The following is a 16,945-nucleotide window of genomic DNA, read 5'->3' as shown; positions in this document are numbered from 1 at the left end:
GATGCTGGAATTTGGAGTTCAAGCAGCATCAGTGTGAGAAAAGGAAGTCAATATAGTCAAGCCAAAACTTTTATCAGGACTGAGGGGAGTGTACAGAATTTAATAGAGCAAGTAATTTCAGTGGGGCAAGAGCAGGTGAAAACAATGGACTTGCCAGGACAGTCCTGTTTGGGGATCTTGCGTAAGAGCTAAAAGTGGAAAGTGTGGGGTTGGGACACCATCAGTTTGGAGTCTGTGGAGGGGAACTCTCTTGATTCAGAGATGTGTGACAGTATGAGAGACAGTGACCTGGTGTTTGTTGGTGGAGTCATGATCCAGGATAGGTACAAGGAGGCATTTGAGAGTTGGTGTCAGGCTTCTGCAAGGTAGAGTTCAGTTCTCCAGACCATTACAGTACCTCCTTTGCAGGTTTGATGGCAAGGTTGGAGTTGGTGCAAACAGTGGAGTGCTGTGCATTCTGAGGGGGTGAGGTTAGAATGGGTGAAGGAAGAAGTCTCTTGGAGTACTATGTGCAGTTCAGGTCATCCAGCTGTCGGAAGGATAGCAATAAGTTGTAAGGGTTGTGAGGATAATTACTGGGATATTTCCAGGATCAAGTTGTAGAGAGAGGTTAGTCAAACTGAGACTTTATTCCCTGGAGCACAGGAGGCTGAGGGTGACTTTATAAGTGGTTTATGAAATTAAGAGGGACACGGTTAAAATGAGTGCTCACAGTCTTTTTTCCAACTGGAGACTATTTTAAATTGAATGCATAGGTTTAAGATGAGAGTGATTTGAGGTATCTGTGGGGCAACATCTCTGTATCTGGAATAAGCTGCGAAAGATATAAAAGTGGGTAAATTATTTTGTTCAAAGACATTTGGACAGATATATGGATAGGAATGGTTAAGATAGATATGGATCAGGCTGAGAAACCACTTCTACCTGTATGCAATGAGAATGCTGAATGACCAAAGGAACTGCTCACATTAACCATCTGAACGGTTTACTGAACTATTTACTGAACAGCGTTCATTTATTCTTATAAATATATATTTGTCCTGTGTATTGTTTGTTTGTACATGTGTTATGTCTGATTGTTTTGCACCGAGGACCAGAGAACTTGGTTTCATCAGGTTGTACTTATGCAATCAGATGAAAATTATCTTGAACTTGAAATTCAGGCAAATAGGACTAACCCAAAATGCTAACTTGTATGGTATGGACAAATTGGGCTGAAGGATCTGTTCCATGCTGTATGACTCTGACTCCAATGTTATTCAGAATTTTGAATACTTAAATTAGAAACTGTTTTCTGTATTCTTGACACTTACAAAGTGTTCAGACATCAAAGGCTTAAAAGTAGCTTATATACAACAGAACGTGCAGGATACTAGCAGCCCCATCCTGATGCAGAAATCGTTATCTTCAGTGACCACACATTTTCCTTTAAATAGCAAAATCCCAGGCATGCTAAATACAAGAACTGCTATCAAGAGCCAGTCAAACACTAGGCCCTTTCAAACTGCCATGTAAAATGGGGTTAACTGGGCAATTTGCATGATTAGTGACCCAGTTACATTGCAATTTGAAAGGGTCCAACCGGATCCCTGACATACCTCAGACATGGTCAGGAAACCCAGTAAAACTTACCCAGTCATCCTGCTCCAGCAATTTGAAGTGTAAAATGGGTGACCTGGTTACTCTAGTAATGATATTGTTTGTATCACAAGGAAACCCATGGCTGGGGTGCCACTGCCATGATCGGGGGAGAGAGGTCACTGCCGCGATCGGGGGTGAGTTAGGGCCGTGATATGCTGCTGTTGTTAATGCTGCTCCGATTTGTGGCAACAGCTCAATGTGGGAGTGCAGGAGCAATGGCAGTCTTCCTTACTCTGATTGCTCCCGCACTCCTGCATTGAGCCATCGCCACGAACTGGAGTTGAGTTTGCAGCAGCGGGACATCACTGCCCTCCATTCTCTCTCTCCCTGAGGCAGCAACTTCTTGCCTCCCCCATAATTTCAGCAATAGCACCACAGCCAGGGGTTTGCCTGTGACGCCAGCACTCAAGCGCTGACATCACCAGAGTAACCAGGTCAGCCATTTCCCTTTTCAATCCGACAGACCACGACACCCGGATTTTACTGGGTTCCCTGACCACCTCTGAGGTTGGGGACCAGGTTGGACCCTTTCAAATCACCATGTAACTGGATCACTAATCATGCGAATTGCCCAGTTAATCCCATTATACATGACAGTTTGAAAGGCCCTAAATGCTGCTCAACGGGAGATCTTAAACCTTAACTTGAAATATTAGTTGCTTCCCTGCTTTGATTATTCTCAGAAACCCGTCTACCAAAACCAAAGAAAGAGAAACAGCTGGCATGCTATGCTCTCATTAGAGGACTATTTAGTAATTAGATAACAGGAGTTTGGACGGTATGTAACTCATGCTATGGATAACAAAGGGTGTGTGCTTCATGTCAAAGCAATAAAGGAAACTGCAGAAAAAAACCCACAAAAGCTGCAGAGGCTGCTGGAGGAAATCAACAGGTGAGAGCATTCATGAGTAGAAATTGTAAGTGGATGTTAAGAGTCAAAAACCCTTTATCAAGACTTAAGGATAAAAAAGATGTAAGAAAGTGGAGAAAAGGCCCAGAGGTAGCAAGACAGAAAGTACAGTTATAAGAGATGAAGAGAACAATAGAGAGAAAAATAACATTAGGAATGGTTGGGGAGGGGTGGGTGGAGGGGAGGGGGAGGAAGAGAAAGAGAAGGGGAGGGGAGGAGGAGGAAGAGAAAGAGAGAGGTTAGAGAAAAAAAAGTCTACAAGTAGATAGAGATGGAAACAGGAAATCAGCTGGGGGCTACTAAAATTATAAAAATCAAGATTGCCATCATTAGGTTTAAGGCTATCCAGGTGGAATATAAGCTGTTGTCAAGTTCATATTTAGCCTCACCCTGACAATGAAGGAGGCCAGGAGCAGTCGCATCATCATTGAAATGGTTGGCTGCAGGAAGCTGAAATTTAGACTCACAATCAATGCACAAGGATTTGATGAAACAGTCACTCAATCTTGTGTTTCATCTCACCAATGTAGAGGAAGTCACACAGGGTATGCCAAATATAGTAAATTAGGTTGGACAATGTGCATGTCAAACTTTGTCTCACCTGAGACATCTGTTTGAGGCCCAGGATGGAGTTGAAGGGGATGCAGAGACAAGTTTTGCACTTCACAGTTGCAATGAGAAGTATCAAAGGTGGCTGGAGGGAAGAGCAAACTTGGGGAGTCTCAAAAAGACTTTTGTTTCTCCAGCAATTTTGTATAAACTCCAATCACAGCATCTGTAATTTTTTTAAAACTCCGAGACATCCCTGGAAAAAGTGGATAGGGTTGAAGAGGGGAAGATGTTGGCTGGTAGTGGGATGGCACTGATGGTGGCAGAACAATATTTTGGAGGCTGGTGGGATTAAAAATGAAAGATTAGAGGGACTTTTGTCCTGTTCAGCCGCAGGGAGGTGAGGTAAGTACAGAAGTATGAGAAATAGAGAAGATACAGGTATGGGCTTTATTAATTACAGTAAGGGGAAACCACATTTATTAAAGAAAGAGAACATTTCTGATGTCCTTGAGTGGAAGATCTCATCCTGGGAACAGAGGCAGTGCAGGAATTGAGATACAGGAATGGGATTATTACAAGAGTCAGAATGGGAAGAGGTATAATCCAGGTAGCCATGAGAGTCTCTGTGTTTGTAATAGATATCCGTGGCTAGTTTGTCACCTGAGATAGAGATAGAATGGGCAATAAAAAAAACTATGCAATACGTGTGACTGTATACTCTGCTCCTCTGGCCTTCACCTACTCAGTTGTGAATACCAGTCTTCTATTCAGTTTCAAATGCTTAACATCTCCAGATGAAAGCCAGCAAAATTTAAAGGAAAAATATCTGGAATACAAGGGCGTAATAATTGATGCTTGGGTTAGCAAAAGTATTGGACAATTTCTGTTACTGATAAGACAAATTACTGAAATTACTCTGGATAATAATAAACACTATTTTTCTTGTCTCAGAAATTTTTTTTTTCTCTGTCATTTTGTTAACAGTTTTGCTCTGAGTTGATATGATTCTATAGGACTAAGAAACACATTATCTCAATGGGTTTTTGCATGTGTTTTCTACTGTGGGTGATAGCTTGGTTGATAGTAAGTGGCCCTCCCAATTCCTAAAACCTCATCGTGTGTTAAACATTTTTGCCATAAGATTAGGAAATCTTATGGCAAGAGCAGTACAACTTTTAAAAAATATTTTTAAATAAACAAGCATTTTTCATCAGTTACAAACTACACCTAGATATTAAGTAAATCAAGGGAAAAAAGATAATTCCTGCAAAAATATGCATAATCTCTCCTAAATATCTCAAAAAAAATTCAGCAAAATAATTCCATTGTCACATATTCAATAATTAGACTTCACATCTGTTACATTTCAGCCCAGATAATTTAAACTTTTACAAATAATTCATCACAATCCCATTAAAACCCTAACACAAAATCTGAATCTTTATGAGTAAAGTCCAAATGGAATTCAGTTCTAAACAAAATTGATTTACAACTACATACATGATTTTTTTCCCCATTTCCTGGAGCACAGCAAAATGTTTATATATATCTATATATATATATATAAATTAAAAAAAAATATATATATAGATATATATATCTATGGTTATCAGTGTTCTCGTTCTCTATGAACACTTCATTCTTTTGTTCCTAAAGTAAAACTACAAGTAATTGTAAGTAATCCAGACAACAGATCAATCAAGGAAGTTTGAAATATATTGGCACTAATTTGGTTGTATATACTTATTGGTTGCATTTTGATATGTTTATCCATGCATCTGAAATTACAAAGTCCATCTGCTCCCCTTATTTTTATACCAGAAAACTCTTGCATTGCTAAGGAAGATGATTTCACATATTAATGAGCAATCCAGTGAAGACAATCTTTCAATCAGTAAGATGTGATACTTCATAACCAGGGCCAGAGAAGCTACTTTTATGAAAAAAAAACCTGAATTGTTGGATGATAAAAGAAAGTTACATCATTTGTCTTTTTGTGTTTGGTTAGTTGCATGACAGGATACTGGCATCATAATCAGTCTGATAGAGCAGGCTCAAAAATCACATTTTACTTCTATGAATGTGAAACTTGTATCTCGTTTTTACATAATTGTAATCATTTACATCAGGAAATTATTTCATATACTTCACATTTCTCAAATCAATTTTGATTAAAAAAATGTTTTTATTAAACCATCATTACATTCTGAAGCAAGCCCCAACTTTCCAGTCAACACCTACCTAAATGTTTGCCACCGCTTGTGGGATTCCAATATACAAATACATTTTATAAAGGTCAAAATATCTAGGGCATTTGAAAGGGCCTAAATGCTGCTCAACAGGAGTTCTTAAACCTTGACTTGAAATATTAGTTGCTTCCCTGCTTTGATTATTCTCAGATACCCGTCTACCAAAACCAAAGAAAGAGAAACAGCTGGCATGCTATGCTCTCATTAGAGGACTATTTAGTAATTAGATAACAGGAGTTTGGACGGTATGTAACTCATGCTATAGATAACAAAGGGTGTGTGCTTCATGTCAAAGCAATAAAGGAAACTGCAGAAAAAAACCCACAAAAGCTGCAGAGGCTGCTGGAGGAAATCAACAGGTGAGAGCATTCATGAGTAGAAATTGTAAGTGGATGTTTAGAGTCAAAACCCTTTATCAAGACTAAGGATAAAAAAAAGATGAAATGATATGTAAAGTGAACATTCTTGCATGATAGGTGCCTTCTAAGCAAATATATTCTCCATGGAAATCCCAGGACATTTGAAAGTTGTAAGACCCATGCAGAAAGGATCAACCATTTTTGGGGATGAGTTTTAAATTAAATTACTTTGCTTCTATTTTCAAATCATCATGGTTGACACATGAGTCTAACAATAACATCTTTAGAATGACAAACAAAACTGTTAATTGATTGAATTTGATACGAGATTTAAGTTTAAAGAAAGTAATAAATTAGGTTTAAAGCCAAAATAAGCACAGAGGGAGAAATTCATCACAATAAAGACATACATTTTTTTTCCCAGTCAAGGCATCTAACATTGTTTCAGGTCAAGATCAGAAGTTACATCCTTAAATTAGTCCTTAAAATTTTGAATTAGCTCTAAAATATAGTGGTGAGATTCATTTGCATTTTTAGTACAAATTAAGCAATTCCATTATTAAATTATCTGGGCAAGTGGATCCATTGGAAATTCTCAATGCAAGATTGCAATTTTTTTGTGTAGTTACCAGTGAACTATCTAGCAGTTTATGAAGAAACAGGAACTCAGCATATCACTCTAACAGAAACTGAAGGATATTTTGTAGACTAATAATAACAGGAGCCATTAATTGGTCTTCACGTTTCAGTGATTACCCAGCAAATTTTCACATTTTTTTTAAATTATAATTTTCTAATCAACCTTTTTTTTCTAAGAAGGCCTTTTCTACTTTTTTGAATTTATGCAGCTCAGCTCGAAGTTCCCAGAATGCTAGATAGACCCACATTAATCTGCCATTTTTTCTTTTGTCTGTGTTATGTACATTTGCACAGTGTGTTTCATGGTTAAAAATGTATTTTAAACCAGTTTCGATGCCCAACTCCTTAGCAATTGGATTTGCAACAGCTTGATTAAACATCTTCCTTTCCAATTCAAGTCTTTCTTGTTTTGACATAAAATAACTACAGAAAAGATTCTGCCTATTGACCAAGGATTTTTCATATTCTTTTATTAGTGCTCTGGCTTGAGTTTCCCACTCTCTTTCCTTCTCCATCAAATCCTGATACAATGCTCCTGGTATTCCTAAACTTTGCAGGGATTGCTTTTTCTCCTCTATACTTTTACGTTCTTGTTCCAGCTGCTGGCGTTCTTCAACCAGCCTGCGACTCTGTGCTGCAAGTGCCTCATGATAACTTTGAACTTTGCTTTTGAGCTTCTCCTGCTCTAGCTCACAACGTGCTAGTAATCGTCGATTCTGAACAATTACATCTTCATATTTCAATTTCAGATTTTTCTCTTCAGTGTCTATTACATTCTTGCATGCTGCTCTTACTTGTTCAATTTCTTTCTGAGATTCTCTGGACCAGATCCATCCTAAAAAAAAGGAAATGAAAGCATCTTTCATTCCAGATTATTTAAAACTGCCAGAAGAAATCCAGTTTAATCTTTTTCCAGAGAGCAAATACAAATTTCAAGTACAACTTTGCAACAGCCAGCAATTAGTAGGGTTACGAATTGATGGGAAGAGGAGATTTTTAAAAAATCACTGGTCCAAGGGTCCAAAAGTTAATTTTGTGTTTCTAAATAGTTAAGTCTTTTTACTGAAGAACAATATATCTTTTTACATTATGAAAACAACATAGTACTTACGGAAAGCAGCAACTGCCAACAGAGGAACCAGTAGTGCATAGTTCCATTTGCTTCCATCACCTTCACCATCTCTTTGATTAGGCAAGATATTCCAGTTCTGCCTTGGTGCATTTAGATTGTTCATCGAGCTGCAAACTGCTATCGATAACGATATCTGAATTCTAGACAGGAAAAACAAATGTCTCTCAAGGACAGAACAGATAGAAGTGCAGTGGCTGAGATTAAAATATATCTTTACAAACAGCACTGTGGCAGGAGATTTAGAATAAAACTTTCAAAATTTTTTTTTTTAATCCATATGACTTCCCAGTCTTCAAATCACTGTTTTACTGGCGTGTCAAATTCTTGAATCAGTGGAAGAAAGTTCAACAATCTCACATGGTTAAAAAAGTTCAATTTTGAAGATAATGGACTCATTGCTTTTTAACATTGCCTACCTTGGTCAAAACATTGTCAAAATACTCTGCACTGTATAAAGCTCATGCTGTCCCTAACCCAAGCTGTGCATGTTATAGCTGCAATAAAGGGATCTACTAAGCATTTGATTTATATCTTATACTTTAACATTTAATAAAACATTATCTCGCCATCCTTGCACTTTCGTTATTTTTCAATTGCTTGCACACTCCGCTGCTTGTTTTACCATAGTTGCAGTTCCTCCATAAACTTAACAACCTAGGCTCCAAATCCATCCTTGTTTCAATCTTATAAAAATTCAAGATTATTTGAAACTTCACCGCCCATATCCAAAGTTACATTACCTCATTCAAACAGCTTGGTTTAGTGCATTTATTAGTAAGACATCAAAAACTTTGACACTGACTTGCGTAAGAAGATATTAAGAAAGATTACTAATACCCCGGTTTCCTTTTTAAAAGAAAAAAGGAGAAAATATGGAGAGGTTTATGGAAGGAATGGCAGTTCCAAGGACAATGACAGCTGAACACACATCTGGCAATGGTGAAAGAAAGAAATTTGTAGACGAACAAAAATACTGGAATTAGAGCAGCACAGATGGTTAAAGGGCTGGAAGAGATAACAGAATTAGAAAGGGGCAAAGAAACAGAAGAATTTGAAAACAAGATGAGTATTTTACATTGAAGTGTTGCTTTCCTGGAGCCCAATTATAGGTCATTGAGTGCAGGGGCAATAGGTAGATGGGCCTGAGTTTCATAGCATATCATCAGTAATTTTGCTAAAAATAGCTTTGGTATTGCAGCAGATTACATGAATTTGTTCAGGAAACCCTTGGTAAAATGAATTAGAGAAATTCTGTTACATGCAAGGAATTCATAAAGGAAAAGGTGTTTATAGATGGGAGAGTAATTTGCATGTATGACAGGACCAAAAGTCAGTTTTTGAAGAGACAACAGCAGGTTTATGAAATGAACTGTTAATAATACTTGCTGGCTTTGGGGAATGTGGTAGGAGTATCAGGAAGAGGTAGGTGGTGATATGCAAACATTGTACCATGAGTTATTCCATATTTGTACTTCATTTGTTCAAATGATAATAAATTATTTCCCAAAAAACAATTTTCTATTCTTTTAATCCCTTTTCTCTCCCATTCTCTAAAGGAAAGGTTATCTATTGTGAAAGGGATTAGTTGATTTTGTGACAATAATAATTTTGGTAGTTGGTAATTTGTTTTTTCCTTTCTACGTGAATCTTCTTCCAAATGTTGAGTAGATGGTGCAGTACTGGTGAACTTTTATATTGCACCAGTTTTTCATCCCACTTATAGAGTATATGTTCTTGCACCTTCTCCCCTATTTTATCTAGCTCTATCCTGGTCCAGTCTGGTTTTTCCCTTGTTGGATAAAAATCTGATAGATATCTTAATTGTGCTGCTCTATAATAATTCTTAAAGTTTGGTAGCTGCAAACCACCTTCTTTGTACCATTCTGTTAATTTATATAGCACCAACTGAAAACCTACTTAAAGTACAAATTGGGAAGCAGGCTGATGTTACCAGAAGGAAGCAGCTTTGAATATGTGATTACAGACACAATGATAATTAAAAGATTTATAACAAACACGTACATCAAGCTGTAAGAGAAAGAAAATGATGAAATAAGCTGTAAGCCCAAACAAAAGTGGGAACAAGATCAAAACATAAAGATTAAAAAATGAAATATGGGAAAAGCTATGCTCCAGAACTATGAGAAACACAATAAACACGAGGTTATGCATGATAAAATATAATTGGTTACACAGGCTATATATATCATGCCCCAAAAGTTAAATAAATGGGACCCAACAGTATCAGTTAGATGTTTTCACTGTAAGAAGGAAACGGGAACAACAGTACATGCCATTTGGGCATGTGAGAAAGTGGAAAAGTTTTGGGAAGATCTAAATCAGGTATTAAATAAAATCACAAAAAGCAACATACCAAAAAATCCAGAGATCTTTCTTCTAAGTAATATAAGAAGTAAAGAATTAGGCCTCAAACTGGACAAAGTGCAAAAAAGATTTATTATGATAGCCTTAGGTGTAGCAAAAAAATGTATAATGTCAACTTGGAAATCAGAAGAGAGCCTGAGAGTTCAGCAATGGTACATGGAAATGAATAAATGTATTCCACTGGAAAAAATAACATATAATTTAAAAAATAAAGTCACACCATTTGAACAAATATGGCTCCATCAGGTTGCCCAAACTAAATACCATACAACTCCAATTATCCAAAATCAGATTCTCTGAAATCTTCATTTATCCAAATTTTAAAAAATTTTGGGGTAAATGAGGCTATCCAAAACAAATCAGAATACCTAATTTATCCAAAAATATTTTGAGTGAACTGACTTTACAGATTAAAAAAATTCACTCGACATGAAATGAGAACAACTGTCCTTGTTTTAGGTACCTCTCTCTTTCCATTTCTTCTTTACCTTCCTCTGTTGACTTTTCTCTCCAACTCTCCCTCTCAAATTACGTGCTACTGTCTCCCAGAAAGCAGTCAGAAGAATCCCTTGACCTGGCGTCATCAAGAAGAGCGGCCTTCTGTGCAGGAGCTGGGACCTAAGGATGCCAGGCAGGAGCGGGCCTTGGTGGTGAGGTGTCGGTGATTGTCAGTGGCTAGCATTTTTTTTGGTGAGAATTAAACATTATTTTAATGTTTAAAAAGCCTTCCCTTTTTGTTGTTTACAAAGTGATTTGCTGTTGCTACTGGGCCGTTTTTAAAACATGACCAGTTCTCTGAAAAAAAGCATTTATCTGACATGGGTCCAGTTCCGACTATTTGAGATAATCAAAGTTGTACTAAATTAGCCTGGCTTAATTTCATGAATATTCCAATCTTTATTCAGAGCTTCTTGAAGTTCAACATGATTATGTAGGTGAAAGATTTATAATATAAACCCTGTAGGCATACTCAATCTTTTAGGCGAGCAAGCTGATACACACAAATTGTTTTAATGGTCATTTTTACCAGCTTCAAGGATAATTTATTCAAAGTCACTCTTACACAGAAGTAGAAACACTTGCATTCATGCAATTCTTGGCTACCCCAAAGTAGTCCCATTTTACAGTTAATTAAATAAATGGAGCATTCTCCATTTATATAGCATACTTAATATTACAAAAAAGTTATCACTAGGAATGTTCTCAATTGGATCCAATGTTGAGCCACACATAGGTAATGGGACAAATGATTAAAAGCTTGGTCAAAGGTAGGTGGGGCCATAAGGCAGAGATAGGGCTAAAAATATTTAGCAACTGAATTACAAATCTTGACAGCCAATGGCATTGTCTCCAGAAGAGGTGATCATGGTCCAGGATATCAGAGAGGAGGACAGATAATTCAGAGGACATTAGATTTGGAAAGGATTCAAAGAGGATCTTGAACATGAGAATGAAAATGAAAAAGGAGTCATTACTTGCCCAAGAGCTCAGGTCTGAATGTTTGGTTAATAGTTTTCCTTCATATGGATGCTGCGTGACCTGCTGGGTTTCTCCAGTCACAAAGTATGCAAATTTTCCTGTTTAACCTTATTACTTAACCAAGAGCCAAATGGCAACAAAGGAAGGAATGATGGGTGTAACTGAATGTAATATTGTTGTTCTTATAACAGCGGAGCCCCAAAACAATATATTTGACCTTTGTATAATTTCCAGAAATTATGCTCTTCTGTGGGGAAAACCATACCAAAATTCCCAATTCATTTTTTAAAAAAAATCACAAATAATAAAACAAAAATTAAACAACTAAATCATAAAACTACATTTATTTAGTACCTTTTAAAATATCCCAAAATGCTTTGCTCTGAAATATTTTAAAATTGTAAGAATGACTATACACGAGTCAATTGCATGCAAAACATTTGCAACCAACATAACTTTGTTTTGTAATAAGTCGCAGTGACATGTTCTTCTTTGAAACAGCATTATGAAAATTGTGTTGGGACTGGTTAAACTTCTCATTCACATGTCTCTCTCATTGCACAAATCTCACTCTAAATCCAAGTCTGAGAAAAGTAATGGAGTGTTCTCTCATTACACTTCTTAGACTTGGATTGTGAGTGAGATTTGAATCCATAATCTGGGAGCAAGAATAAAACCAACCAAGTCACAACATACACATCTTATTTTCATAATCAAAACTGAAACAGAAAACAATTGAAATGCGCAACAGATCAGGCTGCACCTGGAGGAAGAGAGTACTCATCATTTGTTTTTTAACAATCAAAATGTGTTTTCGAGGCTGGCTGCAGAGGCAGATAAAAATCTTAAACTTGACTGTTCATGGTGCTTCAGAGCTGCTTTTATGCAGAGCGGTGCCTTGGTGCATTATCCAGAGCCGCTGTAGCCGGGGCAAATGTTGCTGTGGCACTGCATGTCATTGCAGAGCAATGGTCATCTTCTCTACCCATAATCCCCCATGCAGCTGGAACCACTCTGTGTTTCCCTGAATAGTTCCAGCTGCGCGCTGACCAGCGGCCCCAAAGGACGAAGCAGCCCACGAAGTGCTGGAGTGGTTCGGTAGGGCTGTCGCAGCCCACACCGGCCGCCCTACCCTGACACCCCCGCCCTGAGGGGGGTCATGGAGGGAGAGGGGTGAGTGAGATGGGTCACAGGCTGAGGGCATCGCCGTGGCATCATCAGCCCGCCCCTGGCAGGTGTCAGAGCGCTGACCCTTCCCCCTCGAGGGATTGCAGTCGGCGCCTTAGAGCCGGCTAGGGTGCGTTCATGGAGGCAAGTCTCCCGACGTCAAGGTGGAGAATCTCCGCCTTTACACGCTTGTTTTATGACTGTATGAAAGTGCCTCTGGATCCAGGCTTACCAAAAATCTGTAGAAACCGTGGTCGAAGTAAAAACACAAAATGCTGGAGAAATTCAGCTGTCAGTGTCCTTTATGTAACAAAGGTAAAAATACATCACCTGGAGTCCTTCATCAAGGTATGTATGCTTAATCTTGTCAATAGTTTGCAGTTCGAGTAACAAATGCGCCAGTACAGAAGTATACGCATTCATTCTTACATCAGTAAATGAGAATATTATAATCTGAAGAGCATCAATCAACATCTGCAGAATAGTGTTGCTTTCTGCAAAATACTCCTGCCGCAAGACAAATTTCATGACACGTGTGGATTCTGATGGCTCAGTGATGCCATGTTTCATGATACACGTTCCCGGTTTTTGCAGTGCAGGGCCCAACTTTTCCAGAAGGATGTTGGAGAAGGGGACAGACCCTGTCAAGCTTGAATGCAGTTTCGGAGCAGGACTCGACTTTTCTAGGCCGAGTCGCTCCTGAGCCAATTACGAACGATCAGTCATCCTCCTCTCATTCAACAACTTACCCCTCAATATCCCCCACCAACGACAAAACCTGCTCACACCTTCCTGAAGGGGAGCGAGTTCATGGTCATACTTGGATGGTGAAAAATCTGAAATGAGACACAAAAAAAAATGCAGAAGTTCGGCCAGCATCTACGATGAAAGGAACCTTCCCGCTTCGGGTCGAAACCCACTTCTCACCCACTTATCCAGCGACGTCCATCCGCAAACCGGAACCGATGCGGTTCGTTAAAATGGGAACCGCAGGTCTCGCTCCTTTGCGCCGTGACGTAATCACGTCGGCACCGTTCCCAAGTCGTCCTTTCTCTGCCTGACGTCACCAAGTCCACCATGTTCAAGATGGCCGCTCACTGTTTGGCGGCGTCTGTCCGGTGTCAGGTGAGTTTACCTGGTGCAGTTGGTTCGAGTTCATCAGTGAAAGTTGTCCCGGTCCTGCTGGCTACTGGGGCTTGCTATCTATCGGTCATTGTCGTCGTTGCATTGGTGGAAGCGCTTATTGGCTTCAAGGTCATTGTCGTTGCGTCAAGCAAAATGCTGGAGGATCTTAGCCGGTTCGGGCATGAAAGGCAATATGTTTAGAGTTCAGTCGTTACAGTTTTCCAGCAGCTTTCTTGTTTACCAATGCAACTGGTTTGCGAGAGTTAAAGTGATGCTAGTTCTGAGTGCTGGTTGGTGTAACTGGATAGTTGATTGAATAATGCTAATTGGTGAGAGACAGTTTGAAGTTCTTTACGTAACTCATAAGATTTGGGTAATGACATTTGGCAACACAACTGTTGGTTATTACTGGGATTCTGGGTAGAGTAATGGAATGGTTTTTAAAACTTGCAGGTGCTGGGGAAAAAAAATTAACTTTATTTATGTCGTTCAAAAAACAATTGGTACATAACATATACAACAATTAATCCTAAACATGAACGTTATTTTTTATATATAGAGGAAAAAAAATGAAAAGAATCTCCCCCCTTCAGCCAACTCTCCTCAGGAGAGCCATAAAGAAAGAAAAAAAAATTAAGCATACATATTAAGATCAAATCAATTTAAATTGAAATGTAAATATTCTTAATATTCTTTCTTTCTTTGGCTTGGCTTCACTGACGAAGATTTATGGAGGGGGTAAAAGTCCACGTCAGCTGCAGGCTCGTTTGTGGCTGACAAGTCCGATGCGGGACAGGCAGACACGGTTGCAGGGGGAAATTGGTTGGTTGGGGATGGGTGTTGGGTTTTTCCTCCTTTGCCTTTTGTCAGTGAGGTGGGCTCTGCGGTCTTCTTCAAAGGAGGTTGCTGCGCGCCAAACTGTGAGGCGCCAAGATGCACAGTATGAGGCGATATCAGCCCACTGGCGGTGGTCAATGTGGCAGGCACCAAGAGATTTCTTTAGGCAGTCCTTGTACCTCTTCTTTGGTGCACCTCTGTCACGGTGCCAGTGGAGAGCTCACCATATAACACGATCTTGGGAAGGCGATGGTCCTCCATTCTGGAGACGTGACCTACCCAGCGCAGTTGGATCTTCAGCAGCGTGGATTCGATGCTGTCGGCCTCTGCCATCTCGAGTACTTCGATGTTAGGGATGAAGTCGCTCCAATGAATGTTGAGGATGGAGCGGAGACAACGCTGGTGGAAGCGTTCTAGGAGCCGTAGGTGATGCCGGTAGAGGACCCATGATTCGGAGCCGAACAGGAGTGTGGGTATGACAACGGCTCTGTATACGCTTATCTTTGTGAGGTTTTTCAGTTGGTTGTTTTTCCAGACTCTTTATATAACAACAACTTATTAATAACAAACTATAATTATCACACGAAACATATGTTATTTTTCCCATTATTAAACAATATTTCATCCCATTATGCCATCTATTAATATCAGTCATATTTGTATCTTTCCACGTACTAGCAATACATTTTTTCGCTACTGATAAAGTTAAATATACAAAAGCAAGTTGAAACTTATCTAATCCCAAGCTTTTCAAAGGTTGTAAACTACCCAATAAAAACACTGTCAGATCTAAAAGTATTTTAATCTTATACAGGTATTCTAAAAACAATTGAATTTTCTTCCAAAAAGATTGTATATGTATACATGACCAAACAGCATGAAAAAAAGTTCCAAACATATCACCAAATCTAAAACACAAATCTGAGTCATGAAAACCATACTTTTTTAATTTTTCAGTTGTTAAGTATAATTGATGTAAAAAATTATAGTTAATCATTACATAACATGCATTTATTAATCTAGTTACACTATCATAACAAATATCTAACCTATCATCCTCGGAAAAAATAAAACCAATGTCCGCTTCCCATTTACGTTTAGACCTATCCCAATCCTTTTTATCCATACCATCCTGTAATATTTTATACATAGATAAGATATAACCCTTCTCTGGTACCTTCATAAGAAAAATCTCATTTAGTCATTTCAGGTAAAATCATATCTCTACCAAACATACGTTTTACCAAAGATCGAATTTGGTAATAGAGAAACAAAGAATTCTTATCAATACCAAAATTGTCCCTCATCTGATTAAAAGATAAAAATTTACCCTCTTTAAAACAATCTCCCAAATTCTTCACATCTTTAAATCTCCAATGCAATAAACTTCGATTATATATTGAAAAAGAAATAAGTTGATTATTATACAACGGAGTCATAGCCGATAATTCAGCCCTAGAGCCTATCACTTTATTTTTCTTAATCCATAACTTCATTAAATGTTTTAGTATAGGCACATTATATTTGCTGTAACAAATTTATATTTCATCTAAACAAAAATTGATGTATTTCAAATTCAGAAATATTTGCCATCTCAATTTTGGCCCAACTAGGAGGCCGTTCCAAATCCATCAAGGAACTAATAAATTTAAGTTGGGCTGCTTCATAATAATTTTGAAAATGTGGTAAACGTAATCCCCCTAACTCATATTTCCAAGTTAATTGATTCAAAGCGACTATCGAAAATTTACCTCTCCATAAAAATTCCCTAACCATTTTATTCAAATCTCGAAAAAAAATATTATCAAGTAAATACGGAATAGATTGAAACAAATATTGCAAATGCAGAAAAATATTCATCTTAATTGTATTTATCCTACCCAATAAATTAATAGGTAAATCTTTCCATTTAATCAAATCAGTTTTAATTTTTTTATTAATGGAACATAATTTAATTTATATAAAGATTGATAATCAACATTCAGAATTATACCCAAATATTTAATTCGATCAGTCCATTTCAAATTAATAATATTCATAAACTGAATAATATCCTTCACTTACTGGAAAAATTTCACTTTTTTCCCAATTAACTTTATCTCCAGAAAGACATCCATATTGTATTAAACACTCCTTCAAGTCCAAAAGTGACTGAGCTGGGTTTATTAAATACACCAATACATCATCAGCAAATAAATTAATTTTATACTCCTCATCTAAAACCTTCATACCTTGTATCTGTGTATTTTGTCTTATCAGCTGTGCTAAAGGTTCAATCACTAACGCAAACAAAGCTGGTGATAAAGGACAACCTTGATGAGTTGATCGAGTCAATTTAAAAGGTTCCGAAATCAAGCCATTCATCAATACTCTAGCTACCGGTTTACTATATAAAGCCTTAATCCAACCAATAAAAGAAGGACCAAACTTAAATTTCTCCAGAACTTTAAACAAAAAATTCCACTCAACT

The 16,945-nt window shown here is 37.9% G+C and overlaps 2 protein-coding genes across 3 annotated transcripts in view; one reads left to right on the top strand and one right to left on the bottom strand.

Moving 5' to 3' along the window:
- Nucleotides 1-5,268: 5,268 nt before the first annotated feature.
- On the bottom strand, nucleotides 5,269-13,522 carry ccdc127b (coiled-coil domain containing 127b). 2 transcript variants are annotated; one of them, XM_069920642.1, is made up of 4 exons: nucleotides 13,441-13,522; nucleotides 13,263-13,349; nucleotides 7,462-7,622; nucleotides 5,269-7,185 (listed from the first exon to the last, which is right to left on the bottom strand). In XM_069920642.1, the coding sequence occupies exons 3-4, from the start codon at nucleotides 7,583-7,585 to the stop codon at nucleotides 6,509-6,511; spliced, it is 801 nt and encodes a 266-aa protein (XP_069776743.1). In that variant the 5' UTR covers nucleotides 7,586-7,622; nucleotides 13,263-13,349; nucleotides 13,441-13,522; the 3' UTR covers nucleotides 5,269-6,508. The 2 variants fall into 2 exon arrangements, with proteins under 2 accessions (XP_069776743.1, XP_069776742.1); XM_069920641.1 differs by lacking the exon at nucleotides 13,263-13,349.
- Nucleotides 13,523-13,574: 52 nt separating this feature from the next.
- Nucleotides 13,575-16,945, top strand: part of sdha (succinate dehydrogenase complex, subunit A, flavoprotein (Fp)) — a 55,677-nt gene continuing 52,306 nt past the window's right edge. The window contains exon 1 of the mRNA XM_069920637.1: nucleotides 13,575-13,638. Within this exon, the coding sequence (XP_069776738.1) occupies nucleotides 13,591-13,638 (48 nt within the window). The 5' untranslated portion in view covers nucleotides 13,575-13,590. The remainder of the gene's footprint in view (nucleotides 13,639-16,945) is intronic.

Source organism: Narcine bancroftii, chromosome 2, assembly GCF_036971445.1.
Source record: "Narcine bancroftii isolate sNarBan1 chromosome 2, sNarBan1.hap1, whole genome shotgun sequence".
Lineage (NCBI taxonomy): Eukaryota > Metazoa > Chordata > Chondrichthyes > Torpediniformes > Narcinidae > Narcine > Narcine bancroftii.
This window is presented reverse-complemented; position numbering and strand designations above follow the sequence as displayed.

What these genes read in the sequence shown, in the direction of transcription:
- ccdc127b (XM_069920642.1), bottom strand. Translation starts at nt 7,585, where the DNA reads ATGAACAATCTAAATGCACCAAGGCAGAACTGGAATATCTTGCCTAAT. An exon ending in GTTGGCAGTTGCTGCTTTCC is followed by an intron (nt 7,186 to 7,461) that starts GTAAGTACTATG and finishes CCTTTTTTTTAG; the next exon opens with GATGGATCTGGTCCAGAGAA.